A 17,251-nucleotide genomic window follows, 5' to 3' on the forward strand; every position below is an offset into this window, starting at 1 on the left:
TTAAAGGGAAGGAATGGCCATAAAACAAAGAGCTGGAGAAAAGCTAACATTTCCCGTCTTTAATGGTCCCTTTAATGTGCACATTTGTATGAGTTCTGAGGTCTTGGTTTTTATGTGCCATCACGAGTCCGTCGGCCTGCTGAGTACTGTTTGGTGGACAGCCACATTTTATTGTTCAATAAAGTTTGACCACTGTGAGTGCGGTAGGTGTGTGTCTGCTAGTGTACAGGTTACTCTGTGCCAGGCCAACGGGACCTACTGAGATACCTCCTTTCTGTTGCAGTAGCACACAGAGTCCACAGCCACACCAACCTCATAACACCCACAGCAGAATCTGGCCTTTTGTTGCTTGTGCTGTCTGCAAATAGTTTTTTGTGTGACATTTTTGCTATAAAATCACACAAAGTTTAGCTGTGCCAAAAAGCAAACCTGATTTTCCACACTATCTTCAAGTTACATCTGGCAGGGATACAGATACCACCTAGTTTATTAAAAAAAACAGTGCCCTTGTACAAACAATATATAAAAACTCACAGCATAGCCCACTATCAATATGGTAGCACAGCATTTTGTGTGGACCATACCTTCCCAGGCTTTTTGCTACATTTCCTCTCCTAATATGGGCCCTGGAGGAGAGGAATTATTTTGATTGTGTTGTGGTGGCAGCCACTTATGTGATTCAGATGACACAAATGTCCAAGTACTAGCGGGCTGCTCCATCCAACCACAATTCCTTTGGCCCCTGCTCTTACTTTCAATGATGTGATAATAACTCAGAGTGTAGCTCAGGGCTGAGTTCAGCAGGCAGGCAGGCAGGCTGAGCTTGAAAAGGGGCTGACCCTACCGCCCAGCTCAAACAACTACTCCCATGCTTCCACCCCTTACCCCACCCTCTCAGGGAGTCTCTCGGCACAGACAACAGCCACACGTTCAGAGCATAGGAAACTACTGGGAGGGCCGCTAGAAGCCAGTAGCCACACCAAAAGACACAGAACACACGGCTCTCGGACAGGAGTTACAGAGCAAAAGAGACAGAAAGATAGAGAGGAGCGAAAGAAAGCACAGGAGGCGAGCCAGAGAGGAGAAACGCAGAAGTTGCTCTACTTTTTTCTTCAAAACATGGAGGGAGACTCTGATTAGCTGGTAAGTGATATGTGAGAGGGTTTTGTTCACACACATATTACGGGAAGGCGCGCACATGACAGAGGTGTTCACTTTCAGCTGACTGGCTGATCGAGAGGAAAAACAAGGCAATAAAAAGCCATGGAAGAAATACTAACTTCCTTTCAATGGGGGAATAGAACAGAGCTGAGAACACTATGCTGAATTTAGTATCTGTCTGTTGGACGATCACAAGCTAACGGGAATGTAAGAGCAAAGAAAATGCGCAAGAGAGGTAATAACTACAACCTGCTTTAAATCTACTCAAGTAGGTGTGGTTTTTCTTTCAGCTTGAAATATATAACATAACTAAGATATACATTTCACACTACGATTACAATCTATGAACTCTCTTAGCAATGTCTAACTTCTGGTGGTTGAAAATGTAACACTCATTTAGGGGCAGCCATATTTTTGTACCTATTTTTATATGTGAGCAGTGGGGTGCGGTGGGCTGCATGCTCCTTACTACTGATAAATAACCTAATGAAGATGATTAGAGCAGGGGTGAATGGGATTCCTAGTTTTATACCTACACTGTCAAATACCAGTTGAAGCTGTGTGACTGCTGTTCTTGTAATGACTAATGTTCCAGATTTACATACTGTTACCATGGAGATGCTAAAGCAGAACTGACATTTACTGCCAAGTTGAAGAGAAATACTTAAGGCCTGCTATTTTTAAACACATCTCCTATTACTTAATTTTAATCTGTGATTGTAGAATTCTCGGCTCTTGATATAAAGACACTGACAACTTTAAAAACAGCACTGTTCACAAACTAGTGCTGCACTTTAAGCTAAAGTCACCCCCTCAGTCCTGGTTTGAAAACAACTCCTTGATTGGAACAAATGACTGGCTACTAATCGAGTAAAATGGATAAAAATACTAATCTACCCATTCTACTTTAACATTTTACTGTGAGGAAATAGCAGACAATTTGCATGGAGTAGGGAAGCGTTATCTCTGTGCTGATGTGTCCTCAGGTTTTAAATATTCCTCACAAGACTGATTACTGTTCCCAGGGGTTGTTTTTGATGATTTGCATGGTGATCATCAGTTTAACTTCAAAGTTCATGAGAACCCACAGCCCCTGAAAACGGATGCCACAAAGGAATATTTCAGTGGCATAAATATTTCAGCAGTAAACAGGCTCGCCATGCATAATATCCATTTGTGCGCTTTTGACCGCTAGACTGTGTTCCAGTTCTTCTGAACTAACATGTTACTGTGAGACCTCAGAAACAGATTATCCACCCTCTGTATTGACACGGAATGAACTGAAGCGAGGTTTGAGGGCCTCTTTGTTGCGAGCAATGGATTTACGCAAACTTGCTGTTGTAACGGTTCTTTTTTGTCCCAATGAATGTTTAGTACAGCTCTCAGCACTTCTATCTGGACAGTTGCTTAAAGCCCTCCATTATTGAACTTAACGCTGGGCTGGCAGTTGCATTCAACAACTGCCTCACATAGGCTATTTTTTTTTTCTTTTTTTTTTAAGTTACCCCCCACCCTATGACAGGCCACATCAACGGGAAATGTTCAGTAGTCTGCTATGTTCTGATAGATTTGGAAAGCGTATCTGCTTTAGTTGCAAAAGAAAAAGTAGATGAAACTAAACTTGAATGTACGTTGTTGAACAGACAATTATGTAGACTCTCCGATTGAGCATTCACATGAACATTCCCCTCTTTTTTCACTCAGTCTGACTCATAAGCACATCACACATAGTCATAGCGGAAAATTGCAACTGCAAGTTTTTTTGAGCACTCTGCAAAACATGGTTTCACAACCTTAAAACACTTCACTTAGGTAGCAAGGTAAATGATCTACTTCGTACACTTCACAGATCTCAGATTTAACCTCAAGAAATACTGGTCAGGCTACCTTAAAGAATAAACACAGCTGATGTGGAGTCAGCTTTGAAAGAATGCCATTTGTGGATGTTGTGGGAATTAAGCTTTTTTTTGCAGACATTAACACAGGACACAACTTCAACTAAAGTGAATGCAGCACACCTTTTCACTCTGTGTTGACTGCAGTCATTCTAGCAAGCCACTAGTGCACTGAAAACCATCTTAAAGGTATTTTGAATTTAAAGCTATTTCATACTTCTTATGCGATGGACCTGCTTTAGTGCATATATACTCAAAGCCGGCTCTAAAGGCGTGTTTGTATGCAAAGTGCACACTGCTTTGTGCAAATAATCGAAGACAACGCCGTCCCATTGAATCTGAACACGTACAATACACTGTGAGTGTAATGTGGCCTGTGGACACTAGCACCCAGGGGGTTTAACCTCCTTGCTAACACACCCATTTCTGAGGGTGCGGGTTTGAGTCCCATACAGGACTGTGCCTCTCACAACCCAGGTTCCATGAGCGCACACTACTCAACATTGCTGTACATGCATGTCTACAGGTACACATAAGGCCTTATGTCATGTACTGCACAGACTACAAATATACATGCTGGTTCACAGAAAACATTGTAAAGTTTACAACTTGTTCTGAGTTAACTTACCCATACTTGTCACAAAACCATGTACTTGGAATACCCCCAAAGTAAAAGCTACCAGGTGACATCATGGCCACGTGCTTTGCTTAAGGACAGCTGCCATTGATGGGCCTATAATGGCCAATGCATGTTGGATGTCTATCAATAAATACATGTCACACTGCGAAATTAGGGTGCCTTGACAATCGGTACTGTGCTCATCATATCTATCATAAAGCAAAGGTTGTAGTCTGTATCTTATATGGCCTAACTGGTGTGCTGTTTAATCGACTAGAGGCAGAATGCAAATGCACTCTCAGTGTTAATAACATGTCCCACATTGTCCCACACAAACGTATTACTTCCCTTATTTGGTCTAGAGCTTGTGCTTATAGGGAGGATTACAGATCAGATCACCCTTCCACAGGCTACGCACCTCGGTGCCCAATACTGGAGGGAACATGTAGGGAACGTCACTCAAACCTGTGCCCATAATCAGTCTGTAGGCTACAACAAACTTGAGCCTTTACAGGCTTTTCAAAAATAGATAACCGTAATGTACCTTGGCCGTAACGATAGTGTATCAAGTGACTAGCCCTATGTTATAGCTGTGGCCCAGATAATGTGTGAGTCCTGCAGACCAGGGCCCGGCTACCACATCTCTAGACTTGGAGTGTCAGGCTTGTCACAGCTAAATTCATTATTCATTAAATTCATTCCTTTTTTTCACCTTCACAGCAAAAACTTGTCACATAAAACTAAATTATGGTAAGGGCCCTTCCAGTCACAGGAGTTGTCACAAGAGTAAGTGTAATTATAGTCATCTCATGTGTCATTACAAGTAGGCCTATCGATTGTAACTTAAGACAACACATTTAACCATTATTTAATTGTAGCAACAGATAGCAACGTGAACATTTCTTTCAGCAATTTAATGAGTTAACAATGATTATCAGAAAATGATCAAAATGAACACAAATAAAGTTAGCGTTCTTATGCTTTTAGTGTACATACATTGAAACTGAAAACAACGAAGCATTGTATGCATTCTTTCTCCGCAGTCTCGAATTCATGGCTGCTATAATTTCTAGCCACTAGATGTCACTGTGCTGTCTGTCGTTGATGCTTCGAAAACTTCGGATATTGTTTCGGCACAATCGAGAAGAAGCCTCAAAAGCTTCACAAGGCGTTGTCCGCCCATCCCTAATTACTAATAGGTTCCCCATTAAGCATTTCTGGTTTAAATTTAAAAAAAAAACATGGTCAACTTCATTAATTTCCAGTCAGTAGATTGGAGACCAACCGACACACAAGGGAAACAGAACCCTTTCGATAGAACTCGATCTGGGATTGGAGAATCTAAAAAGGCGGGGTTTGACTGAGGGTCAAATGTGTCCTAGGTATCTTTTTGTTTTTTAATCAATCACATCCTAACCACTAGCTTAGTGGTATTACCATAATTCAAGAATATCTGCAAGTTTTAAAAGAACAAGGTAGGTTTAAATACATTTAATTAAGCCATCACTTGCTTATGGTCTAATGTGCAGTTGGTGCAGTTCTCAGTTGTTTTACTTTAATGGTAGGTATCGATACTTACTAACCTGTACAACCTAGCTTACCTTAGGATAGCTACATTAACTTTGATAGCTAACCTAGCCAGCTAATAATCAGGCCAGGTAGCTGACATTGAATCGGCTAGTAATACCACTCATACACTTGAAAGGACTGGCATGTCAAACTCAATTAGCTTGTTTTTTTCTACAAGGGGCCTACCTTAAATACTACTGCAACGGTGTCACATTAGCGTATAGATAAAGGTAGTCCTCCATCCGCAATGCACATTTGTTTGATTTGGGGTAAATCAGCTAGTTAACATTAGCTAGCCGTTTTGTTGCTAACTTACATGATGTGGTCTTAACAAACCCCCGCCCCCCAATTTGGCTCTCGGACTATCTGTTCATCAACATCACCGTCCACTTTAGGTCAAAAACGGTGAGAAAATTATACCATTACAGCGGTAACCACCCGCCCTTAGCCGATCCTAAACCTTAGACGACAATAAGCAGAAACAAGCTCCGCCCTTCAGAGCTTCACCGCGTCCTTACTGTCAATGGGTAGAACATGTAAATTAATCAAATTTATTTCAATCTAGTTTGTTATGTTTTGCACAATTTCGCAAGCCAATTTAAAGTAGATGCTGAAAATCTCCCTGGTCCTTTGAAGACTCCAGCTGCTGCTGACTGGCAGCTTGGGAGGATGTTTCAAACTGTATTGAAAATATAACTGCTGGTGCAATATCTAATTACTGAGACTGGTCGTAGATTTGTGAAGGGGTGGTGATTTTCATCGTGTAAAATTAGAACAATTTAGGACGTAATGAATCTCAGATTCAATGTAGCATGTTTGGTGGTCGCGTACTTGTGTACGCAACCGGCAACTGCGTTTATAGTACAACTATTTGTAAGGGATCATGTATGTTCCGGCGGTCATGATTCAAGAATAAATCCCGACAGAACGAACAGGACTTGTTTCGTCCTGAAGGGATTTATTTATGGATAATGACCGCCGGACAATATTTATCCCGCTTGTTATATGGTTACTTGCCAAAACGATAGAAAACATTCCTCCAAAATACCTCTTTTTAATGAGTTTATTGCCGTTTCGTGATTTCCGCTATGAAAAAATAGTTCTTCAAGCAAATAGAACTTTAAAGTTTCAGGTGTTGCGTAGCAACCCATTACTTGCTGACTTCAAGTGACTTTCGTTACGTTAAATGACCGGACTACTTGCGGAATGATATGAAAGATGTGAGTAGAAGCACAAAACCCGTTGCCAATGACAGCGGTCATTCACTTTTTGCAGCGGTGAATATCAAGAAAATACAGACCTGCGAACGTTGGGCTGGCCCATTCAAATCAACGGAACTTTTTGGAACATTCTGAAGAGCCGTTTAATAAATAGTTTTACTTCCACCAGGCAGGCGTAACCCATCCGAAACATAATCTGCCAAGGCCTTCTCTGGGTTAGTCCATATATGACAGTAAATAGCCTAATGACCTATTTCACTTCACTTTTGTTGGCCCAAACCATGTTTTGCTGATATTGACATACACATTTGTAGGATTTATCTAGTCTCGCAGTGCCATTGGTTTGCTATTGGTCATAATCTTGTTTAGTTGTAGGCTATTACTAGAGTAGCCATTAGGGTATCGGTTATGCAAGAAATATGGCTTCAATAGCAAATCTAGCAACAGTAGCCTAAAGCATGCATGTATGTGTATGTATTATCTGAGATGCATAACAGTGTGCATTTAAACCCTGTAACGGTAAGTTTTTTCTCTGGAGTGATGGCCCTTTTTTTCCTGCCACAAAAAAAAATCGTCATTGAAGGCCCAAACGTTGGCCTATGCCTATGGCATTCCAAAGGAACCTGTTGAGAGTGTTGTTTCCTGGTTTTATGGGAACAACTTCTTCATTCAACAGAATGAAAAGGCACATATGCTATTTTCAGTTTTAGTGTTCTGTTACATGAAAAATGAAATGTGCACTATGTAGGTGAGCGCAGCACCAACCGTTATTCACTAGGAAAGCATGACTCAGCAGCCCATGCAACATTGTGTTCGAAGGCAAATTTGCATTCATGAATTGGTTTGTGTTTTTATATGCCCTTTTAAGTTCTGTGACGACTAAAGTGCAATCACTTGTGTTTTTTTTACAGAGGCATGATGGACAATGTGGAGAGAGAACATGCAGTCAGGACCACACAGAATTGCTGGTGACCTCTCTTTGAGGAGCACGTCCCCAGTGGTGTGGATAGGATGGAACATGGGACACAAGTCATAGTTTGCAGTAACGGACAGAGTGGCTTCTGTGACTCATCTAAGGCACCGCACTGGACTTGACGAAAGAGCTGACGGGACCAGAAGGATTGCAGAATGTTTATGAACTTTAGGAGGATCCGAAAATGTCAGTGTCTCCAACTTATCTCCATGTGCTTTGTCCTGTCTGTGCTGACGTTGTGCTGGGAGCAGCTGGACCACCATGTGGTGAGACACATGAAGTCCTACTCGTACCGCTACCTGGTTAACAGCTACGACTTCATCAACAAGAGTTTCAGTGTTAGTCCAGAAGAAGCAGAGAGTTTCTGCAGTTTCCCATATCTGCTCAACCACCACGAAAAGTGCAATGGGAAGGATGTACTGCTGCTGCTGTTTGTCAAGTCCTCCCCAGAGAACGTGGAGAGGAGACAGGCCATTCGCTCCACATGGGGAAATGAGAGCTACATACAGGAGGAACTGGGGGTGACCGTGAGAATGGTGTTCGCCCTCGGGGTCCATCCGCACCCCCACCAAAAGGCCAGTATCCAACAGGAGCTCCGTAGGGAAGACCTGCTCTACAAAGACCTCGTGCAGCAGGACTTTGAGGACACTTTTCACAATCTAACAGTCAAGCTCCTACTGCAGTTCCGCTGGGCACACGCCAATTGTGCTCACGCCAGCTTCCTCATGTCGGCAGATGATGACATCTTCATCCACATGCCCAACCTGGTGCGCTATCTTCAGGGCTTAAAGGCAAATGGGGTACAGGACTTTTGGGCAGGCCACGTTCACCGTGGGGCCCCGCCCATCCGCCGGAAAGACAGCAAATACTACATGCCTTACGAGATGTACCAGTGGCCTTCCTACCCAGATTACACTGCAGGGGCCGGCTACGTGGTGTCAGGAGATGTGGCCGCCAAAATTTACCAGGCCTCTCTGTCGCTGAATGCTACACTTTACATCGACGACGTGTTCATGGGAATTTGTGCCAAATCCATGGGGGTGTCTCCCCAGGAACATGTTTACTTTTCAGGGGAGGGAAAGGCCCCCTATCATCCCTGCATCTATGAAAAGATGATCACCTCACACGGACACGTGGCCGATGTCAGGCACCTCTGGAAGATGGCCACTAACCCAAAGATCGAAGGCATTTCCTCTGGGATAATGGGGAAATTATACTGCACTGCAGTTAAAGTCATGCTCCTCTGTAAACCTTACTATATGAACACCTACCCTTGTAAGGCGGCTTTTTCATAGTGTACTATGGGAGAAGATATAGTCTTTTAATGTGTTATTCTTTTTATTGTCTGCTGTCATTTCCCCAAAGAACCAGAGGCTAAAGCTATGTACTTAAGTTATGTGTTCACCAGTGCTGCCTTTTCGGCGTCATGGAAACTTGACCAGGTGATTTTGAAACCCCTCTGTAGTTGTGGCTTAGATCAAGACCACCTTATGGGTGTGATGACTGTAATCCTCGAAAGGGAAGTCATTTGGAGACGTACCTCATAGATTTGTGTTTATCTTCAGGTTTCTATGCCATCATTCTGAATTAAACAGATTGATCGTAAGAAAACTTTGCCTTATTTTATCTTTACAGTAGTGCACAAAATCCCCACGACCCCCCATGCTATTCTGAATGCTGAGCCCAAAACTAACTGCAGACATTTCCTGCCACTGGCATTTTCCAAGACATCACACAATTCCTTATAACCCACATCCTGCACTCTAAATAATTCCACATGGACACTGTTAGAATTTGCCAGCATCACAGCATTTACCCTCTCCCAAGGTTGCCGCAAGGGCCTGGAAAACGTTAGGTTGTAATTAGGACTGACATTTGTTAACTTGAAGATAAAAAAAAAAGCTCTTAAATCACATACACATGCACATTTTCATTGTGTAAATGAACACAATACTTGGATTGTTTCCTTCTATGGCTGTAAATGCCCTGATGTTTTTATCAAAGGTTAACAGAGTTTGCTGTGGCGCAGAGATGCTAAAACTGAGCTGAGATGCTCCCTGCCTACACAGAGCTTTCCTTTTTGTGGTTGCCAGTTCAAAGGTATCTTCTTTAACTAATCAGCTCGTAAATATCGGTGAATTATTAATTGTCCTTAGTTTATGGCGGAACGCCACGCCTAATTTCTTTGCTGGGCAGTTTGGTTTTGCTGACTGCAGCACTGGCATTTTAAGCTAGTGTCACACAGTCTGAAAATAGTCTGAGAGCCTGGTGTAAGTCACTTGCTTTGGCTTAAATGGTTTTGTAACATTCTAAGAGAAGATGAGTCAGGGCTGCATTGTCTAGCAGTCTACTCTAACCAGGCCTCCAAAGTGATGACACCCTGGATTCATGCCCCATGGCAGCCAGTCACCCAAAACAACTCAAGGTGTTGAGTCAACTATTGGCATTCACACGCCACGGAACCGAAAATTACTTGTGGGGGGTAAAGTGTATTGTATATCTAGACCCCCCCCCAACATTCAATTGCTATTTTCAAGAAATGAAAGCAAGTTTGTTTCCTCATCTAGAACTACAGCTGGTGCTGACCGTAAGCTTTCTAAAAGTATTATTTCTCTTTTTGTAATTTCTCTTCTGAATACCACACCCACTGTTTTAGTGTGTAAATCAAGACAAATATACTTCAAACTCATGACATACTAAAATAATATTTTAGAAACCTCATTTTCTCTCTCTGTATTGTCTTGAGGTAAAAATACTAAATGTACAAGACATGTCATCGCATGTCATAGAAAAAACACAAATCAAATTTAAATTCGGTAGAGAATCAATGTTCTGAACATTGCTCACACAAATGCTTTGAACGTGACACATTACGAATACACTAGTGATGTTAATGGTGTCAGTAGAGTGATAAATAATAAACTGAAAAACTGGTGAGGATTAACAAAGAACGTTTTGACATGATAACGTTGCACCCAGTAGCCTTTCCCCCCCCCTAAGACCATACATAAACGTTATGTTTAAAAATGTCAGTGCCATTTAATGTTGGTTGCAGATGTGTTCATTATGTTCGCAGAATGCAGAGAAAATAGTTTGCCCCAATCGGCAGGAAAGGCAAGCTCTGGCCCTGGAGTGCAACATTATCCATTATCATGAATCCTAGAGGACCTTCCTACCTGTCCAATCTAGGTCTCTAAAGATATATTTAAAAAAAAATGTATATATAAATATATATATATATGGAAGAATTATTCATTGTCATTGGCTTCCACAACAAATGGCCAGTTCCTGCTTTTTAAGCAATGCTTCCTTATGCTGCAGATTTACAGGAAACAGCTACAAGCCTTATGTCCAGTGATGAGAGTAAAGCAGATGAAAACGTGGTCATCATGAGGCCAAGCTGATGATCCACAAGTGGGGGATGTTAACTAGCAGCACAGAAAGAACCATACTCAAAAATAACTGTCATTGTGTGGATGATTTAAAGTTGTCCACCACCCCAATGTGAACTTTTACACAGCACTTTTATAAAAAGGACTATGAGAAGTGATGCCACTGGAAAATAAAAAGCAGTGAGTGTATATATACAAAAATATATGTGTTAAAATATGTTAAATACTTGTTAGTTCTTTAAATAAATATAGGCGAATAATTGTAAATGTTTTTGTCTCTGGATTTAAAGGCATGTTGCTCCAGCTGTTTTTGTACCTTTTCAATGGGTATATTTTCATCACTAGGGGTGCAGAAATGTTCTTTTAGAGGTACAGACAAGTAGGTACAAAAATGTACCTAATGATTAAAGGTACAGTGCTCGTACCCTGATGGGATACAGCTGGAGCGACAAAGCACTTGGACCTTTTTAGGTTCATTCCTGTAATTAGATTTTTTTTAGAGTGTATTCATTCCCTGCAAACAACATAAAACGACAGTAACCCAAACCTATACTGTAAATAGCCTAAGAGAATCTGCACTTTGTGTCTAGGCATTAAGTATGAGCTACTATTCAGACAAGAGGGCCTTACCTGCGTCTGTTTGAAAGGCTCTCCTCGGTCTCACTTGGCACCAGCAAGTGGCTGGAGCCTCCCTGGCTGGCCTCATGCATAACTTCAATCTGAATTCAAAACAATGACAATTCCCTCTTAGTCTAATGTCCACTACCAGGAATTCTATGTTGTACTGTATATCTGTGTAGGCTGTGTTATATTATGCATTGTGATTTTCCTCTACTTCACATATACACACACTACTATATATACACACACACACACACACACACACACACACACACCAGGTTACTAAGTTTCACATTTTTGGAAGCCTGCTCCATGAAGACTGAAGTCTTCATTTCACTTGGGATCAAAACCTAAGGTGAGATCAAGCATACATGACTGACCTTTATGCCCCCTTTGGCAGAACCCTTACGGATGTTCTTCCTCTTTGCCAGGTCAGCATCAGTGTTCTGCTTGGTGGCGCTGGAATTTTCTGAACCCCGCCTATTGGCTGCTGTAGAAAGGCTCACATTAGAACCACTCGCATAATGTTGTTTTGGAAAGTACTCTTTTAGACAAACAAATTAGCCAAGGGAAATTATTGACAGGGATGCTTCCTCCTAACCAAATTGTTTGTTTGCTGTGTGGTGCTGTTTGAAGGAAGTAGAAGGTAAGGGAACTCACCGATGCTTGCTGGCCTGGGTGTTTTGGGTGATGGTCGCTTGGGCGAGGACTCCGGCCGTGGAGCTACCGGCTGCACGGGTCGAGTCTGTTTGGCCGACAGCTTTTTAAGGCTGACATGTCTCTTCTCAAACATCTCCTGGACATCTTGCAACCTCTGAAGTGCCTTCTGCACATTGTCCTATGTAGGGAGATGAAAGGAGCCTTTGAGGACATGCATGACACAATGTAAACAACTTGATCAAGCGGCCTCATCTCTGTGTGGGGGAGTTAAGTGACTGATATCAGCTTCTGATGGGAGTCCTTTTTGCAGATTCAGCTTCAATAAATGAATTTCAAAATAAAGTACGTCTTTGATCCCAGTGGCCTATATTGAATAACATATAACATACTGAGAGAAATGTATAACATCAACAATGTTGGTGATTGCATATTGTCAACGCACACTACAGCACACTGATCAAGAAATATTTCTGTTTTAAAAAAGGGAAATGTCCTGAAAACCATTTGTGACTCATTTACACTGAACACTTTTTACACTTACATTTAAGAGGGTTGACTTTTGAGCTGTTTTAAAATGCTAGCGTATAACACTGCCTGCAATACGCAATGATGTGGTAGTGGAGCCTCACTACCTCTAGTAAATGTGTGGGTTTTTCTTGAAGTTCACATATCCTTGAGCCTGTCTGTACTTGATAGAGGAACGGGAACCAAACAGACCCAGGGGGGAATATTTGAAGGATGCTTAGGCAGTTACAAATCTCACTGTATACACTCTGTGCATGAGAATGGCAATCGTCCAGAAGCCTTTTCAACTCAAAAAGAAAATTACTTCTTTGCATGTCTCTATTCAAGAAACCGTAGAGTTTCTTGAGAAGGGGCCATTTGAAGAGCTCCGTCATAACAAAGACCAAAGATAGCTAAGGTAGTTGGGAGCGTTTTTTAAACCTATCCGATGTGAAAATCTAAGGCTGGCTGAATATATGGACAACATTTCAACAGGCGTCCCCAGCTCTGCCTTCTTGTCACAAAGCACCCGGTCTCTTGAGTACTGGCATGGCCATGCGTGTATCTGGGAGTACATTTGTCACCCCAAAGTGCAGGTGGCACGGCCAAGTTCAGAACATAACTGTACCTTTCATTTTGTTTTGTGTCAGGCAAATGTAATTCTGAGTGAAAAAGTGTGTAAAATACACTTTATGGATAGTGACACAGCAATCAGATTATGGGCATATCTATATGCTGATGTTGTGTAAGCACTCATTTACAGCTTAAAGCTCCACACCCAGTGACAGACTGGAGTAGTCCATTGCAACTATTAGGCCACATGTCTTGGCCACATTCATAAACTGTCCAATTGACTGTTTTGCAAGGGCTATTATTTCTTTGGTGTTGCTTTAGGGATTGTAAACTATCCTATAAATGTATTTTAACAACCTTTTTTCAACACAATAGGCCAAATATGAACTAATGGATGCAATAGTTTAGTTTTGCAATGACACGAGGCATTTTCTGTATTGATGACATAGTCTATAGGTCTATAGTGTGGTGTGTACGTGCCGTTCTTGGCATGTGTCTGACTATCTTGCACAACTGGTTTCTCCTCAGAATTTGCATGAATTTGTGAAAATGCAAGCTAGCAAAATCCTGGAGGGCCTGACAAGAAGAAAACATTCACTTCCGAAAAATCAGAGTCAGAGTCAGAGCTGATTAGTTAAGATTGAATATTCACAAAATATTTCCAAATCAATAAAATGGTCCATACTGATACAATACTGTATGTAAAACATTTGTTTACTGACATACTCATTTCTAGTCTCATGTGGGAGTGTTGTTTGTGTAGTCTCTTTGGATAAGAGAGCAGTTTTTCAGGAAATGGCTTCTTTACCCGGATGTAGTCTGAGAGCATCAGCTCATGCTGGTTGTAGAGCTCTCTGAGCGCGCTCAGTTGCTGTTCCTCGGCAGTGTCCATGTAGCGTCTGATGTCCTGCAGCGCTGCCTCAGCCCCCTCCTGAGACTGGCACTTATCCACAGCCTGAGAGGCCAGCAGGTACACGCCAGACTCACACCACTGGTTCACCTGTACACACACACACACACACACACACGCACGCAGAACGAATCGAACACACACAGAGATGCTCACATGTGTTCATTTCCTCACATGTCCATACACACATTTGCAGTTAAACTCATTGACCTTATTTGCTAAACTGTAATTGGACCCACACTGGTCTTGTATAAGCTGTTAAGTGCAGTATAGCTGCCTCTGCTTCTAATAGAATTGGAGGTAACATTAGTTCTGCTACTAAACAAGAAGAATAATTACATGAGGAATGTTCACCACATAAGTTGAGCGAGAGTTGAAGTTAATGCGAAACAACTCTGCAGGATGTGCATCCCCTTCTGTTTGCTGGCTTGCCTGCGCTAGCAGAACACTGACAGGAAGGTAAATAGGGCGAGATGCGGTTGAAGTTTAGCACCCATTGTCCCATTTCCCACATGGGGTTGTGGCTTTGGTTACAGCATAGAATTTAAATATGCTCAAATATAAATGCAAACATGGGTCTCCAAATATAACTTGGCCAGTGTTAATATATCTGAGCGGCCCTCTTCGGTGGAATTCTATGTGTGTGTCTATGATGTCCTCCCAACTACGCAGAACCTCAGTCAGTGGGTGGGTGAAGACAGAAACTGTGAAATTGTTTTGGTATTGGCTCATTAAAACATATTTTGTCTGGATGTGAAACTAGCTGAAACTGACTCAGGATCACTACACGTGGAGACGTATAATCAGGTTTTAAAATCATTTGCATATTTGTTTGAGAATAAACAAGTTAAGGTTGACTCTGTGCCAGTTAATGACAGTGACAGTAGGATTTCTTTTGTGCGAATAAACACCAGGCACGTACAAACAGGACTGTCAAGTTCCACAGTGTATTGATGTGACTGCTATGAATGTGAGCACACTTTATTGAGCTAACGATTCCCTATCAAGATGCGATTGAGGAAACATTTGAAAGGAATATGCTAAAGTATGCTGAACTGGTAGCAGATGCGAGGGAATGAGGTTAGCTAGCACACCTTTTCTCCACAGATGTGACTTTTTTTTATTCTTCACAAAAAGTCTCTTAAGTTTTTCGTGGCAATACCTTGTCAATGCCCTTGTGAATTTCAAGCGATTTGGACAGGATATCATATTTCTTCTTCGCTTCATTGTTGTAGTCATCACGGATGCGTCTGAGCTCAACACACTTTGGCCTTATGGAGTCCACAGCATAGTGATTGCTTTGGATAAGCTGGTCGCCATATGAAGCATGCCGCTGGGCCTTTTCCAAGAACTCCTGTAAAAAAAAAACATATAGAGATAAACTCATCCATGACGGCCCCATTCCTAACACAACATGGTCTGTTCAGTCGGAGAACGTGACAGATGGGCAATTACAGTGTATCTGACCCATAATGTGCAATTCGGGGGGGGAGAGGGGAGGGACGGCGCAAAAAGCTTTCAATCAAAGACTTTTTTGTTGCGTGTCTCCACCCCCTGAAGAGGCACAAACGTGATGTGATGCGTGACGGTGCCGGGGGCATGTGACAAGGCTGACCTGAGCCCTGTCCTCCAGGGTCTTCAGCTCCTTCAGCAGCTGCTCCACGCGGGCCACAGAGTCCCCGATGTCGGAGAGCACAGCCAACGCCTGCATCAGGCCATCCAAGGAGACTTTCACCTTGAGCACACAAAGATAGGAACCTCAGAGCCAGCAGACAGATACAATATTTGCCATTGGAGGCTTTGAAAAAATAAGTGTCAGTGAAGAGTATCACACGTACTTCTCTGAAGTCTTGTTCAAAGTGTCGCAGCTGCAGGCACTGCTCCAGTTTGAGCTGATGTTTGGACCAGAACTGCTCAAAGGCATTTTCAGTTTCATCCAACTGTGCCAACAACCTGTAACAGACACATTTACAAAAGAGGATTCCAACATGTTTGCTATTAAATCTACAGCAGCTTTAATATGGTTAATTCAGTTGAATTGATTTTGTCACAAACCTTTCCACAGTGGTCAGGTTATCTGTTTCATCTGGATTTAATTTATGACTTTCCGATTTGCTGGCTTGCTCTTTGATACAGGATAGCAGGGTAGTTCCTTGCTTCATGGACAGCTTGAGTTCATCCTATTAATGAGTAATAGAATGACAACAGATTTATACGCTGATGTCTGGAATGATTATAAAAGCCTCAGAAGTCTCTCACACTGACCAGGGTATGATATATTATCCAACACGTTGTGCCGCTTATGATTAAATGATTGATGAGAGATAAAAGATCCTGTCATCGTCATTTACTTGTTTTCTTGCATAATTGCATAATTCAAAAGATAATGGGTAGTAATTTAGCATCTGTACAACTTTTTGCAAAGCATTTCACTTATTGTATACAACATACATGCAATTATCAGTATATGGTTTCACTTGGGTCCCTGTGCCTACTATATGACTCCAGTCATGATTAGGGGTATGTTCTTACCTTGAGTTTGTCGTGTTTCTCTGTATGGGCACACAGCAGATCTTTAGTACATTGCACATCATTGGGAAGTTCTGTTTCTGCCAGGTCTGTGCCAAACTTCTGCAGCATCTGGGCTGTGGTTTTCACCGTCACTGCAAAGTTCTCAATGGCCTGACAAAGAGACAATTATTACTTTTGAGCTCATTGGGCAGTTATCTGGTTATCCATTTAAGTTATTCTAGTCTCAGAAACAACAGCCATTTCAAAGGAATATGAATATGACATAAACCTGAGCAGGCCTGACTCAAGAAATAGTATTGCTTCATAATTCCATTCGGAAGAAGTGCGTACGAGAGTGACTCACGGTCCTGTGATGGATCCACTGGCTGTGGCAGTACTCAAGATTCCCACCCAGTTCAGACGTCAGTTGACCTTTGTCGACGTATCCATGCAGGTCGGACAGGGAGTTAAGCATGACAATCTGCCAATAAAGGACTGATGTCAAACAAACCTGGACTGATGTCAAACAAACCTGGATGCTTTGAAGATTATAGTGGTGTCTCACTTGTGGCAGTAAGTTCTTTAATATACACAAAACAGATTATCGTCATTTGACTTATTAGAAGAATAGATGACGATGTCT

At 42.0% G+C, this 17,251-nt stretch overlaps 2 protein-coding genes across 14 annotated transcripts in view; one reads left to right on the top strand and one right to left on the bottom strand.

Annotated features, from left to right (window-relative positions):
- mcf2l2 (MCF.2 cell line derived transforming sequence-like 2) overlaps positions 1 to 17,251 on the bottom strand; it is a 67,417-nt gene that overhangs the window by 22,037 nt on the left and 28,129 nt on the right. For 8 of the 9 annotated variants that reach the window (XM_031575048.2, XM_031575052.2, XM_031575046.2 and 5 more), the window contains exons 6-15: positions 16,973 to 17,089; positions 16,630 to 16,779; positions 16,153 to 16,277; positions 15,936 to 16,050; positions 15,713 to 15,832; positions 15,260 to 15,451; positions 13,996 to 14,187; positions 12,111 to 12,288; positions 11,831 to 11,940; positions 11,460 to 11,548 (exon numbers count right to left, since the gene is read on the bottom strand). In XM_031575048.2, the coding sequence (XP_031430908.1) occupies positions 11,460 to 11,548; positions 11,831 to 11,940; positions 12,111 to 12,288; positions 13,996 to 14,187; positions 15,260 to 15,451; positions 15,713 to 15,832; positions 15,936 to 16,050; positions 16,153 to 16,277; positions 16,630 to 16,779; positions 16,973 to 17,089 (1,388 nt within the window). The remainder of the gene's footprint in view (positions 1 to 11,459; positions 11,549 to 11,830; positions 11,941 to 12,110; positions 12,289 to 13,995; positions 14,188 to 15,259; positions 15,452 to 15,712; positions 15,833 to 15,935; positions 16,051 to 16,152; positions 16,278 to 16,629; positions 16,780 to 16,972; positions 17,090 to 17,251) is intronic. The other variant, XM_031575047.2, reaches the window with a different exon arrangement.
- b3gnt5a (UDP-GlcNAc:betaGal beta-1,3-N-acetylglucosaminyltransferase 5a) lies at positions 855 to 9,043 on the top strand. Of its 5 annotated transcripts, none has more exons than XM_012842233.3 (2): positions 855 to 1,143; positions 7,376 to 9,043. In XM_012842233.3, exon 2 carries the CDS (start codon positions 7,593 to 7,595, stop codon positions 8,730 to 8,732), a length of 1,140 nt encoding a protein of 379 aa, XP_012697687.1. In that variant the 5' UTR covers positions 855 to 1,143; positions 7,376 to 7,592; the 3' UTR covers positions 8,733 to 9,043. The 5 variants fall into 5 exon arrangements, with proteins under 5 accessions (XP_012697687.1, XP_031430917.1, XP_031430919.1 ...); XM_031575057.2 differs by lacking the exon at positions 855 to 1,143 and adding an exon at positions 1,182 to 1,429; XM_031575059.2 differs by lacking the exon at positions 855 to 1,143 and adding an exon at positions 1,182 to 1,396.

The sequence above is a fragment of the Clupea harengus genome, chromosome 10 (assembly GCF_900700415.2).
Source record: "Clupea harengus chromosome 10, Ch_v2.0.2, whole genome shotgun sequence".
NCBI classification, from domain to species: domain Eukaryota; kingdom Metazoa; phylum Chordata; class Actinopteri; order Clupeiformes; family Clupeidae; genus Clupea; species Clupea harengus.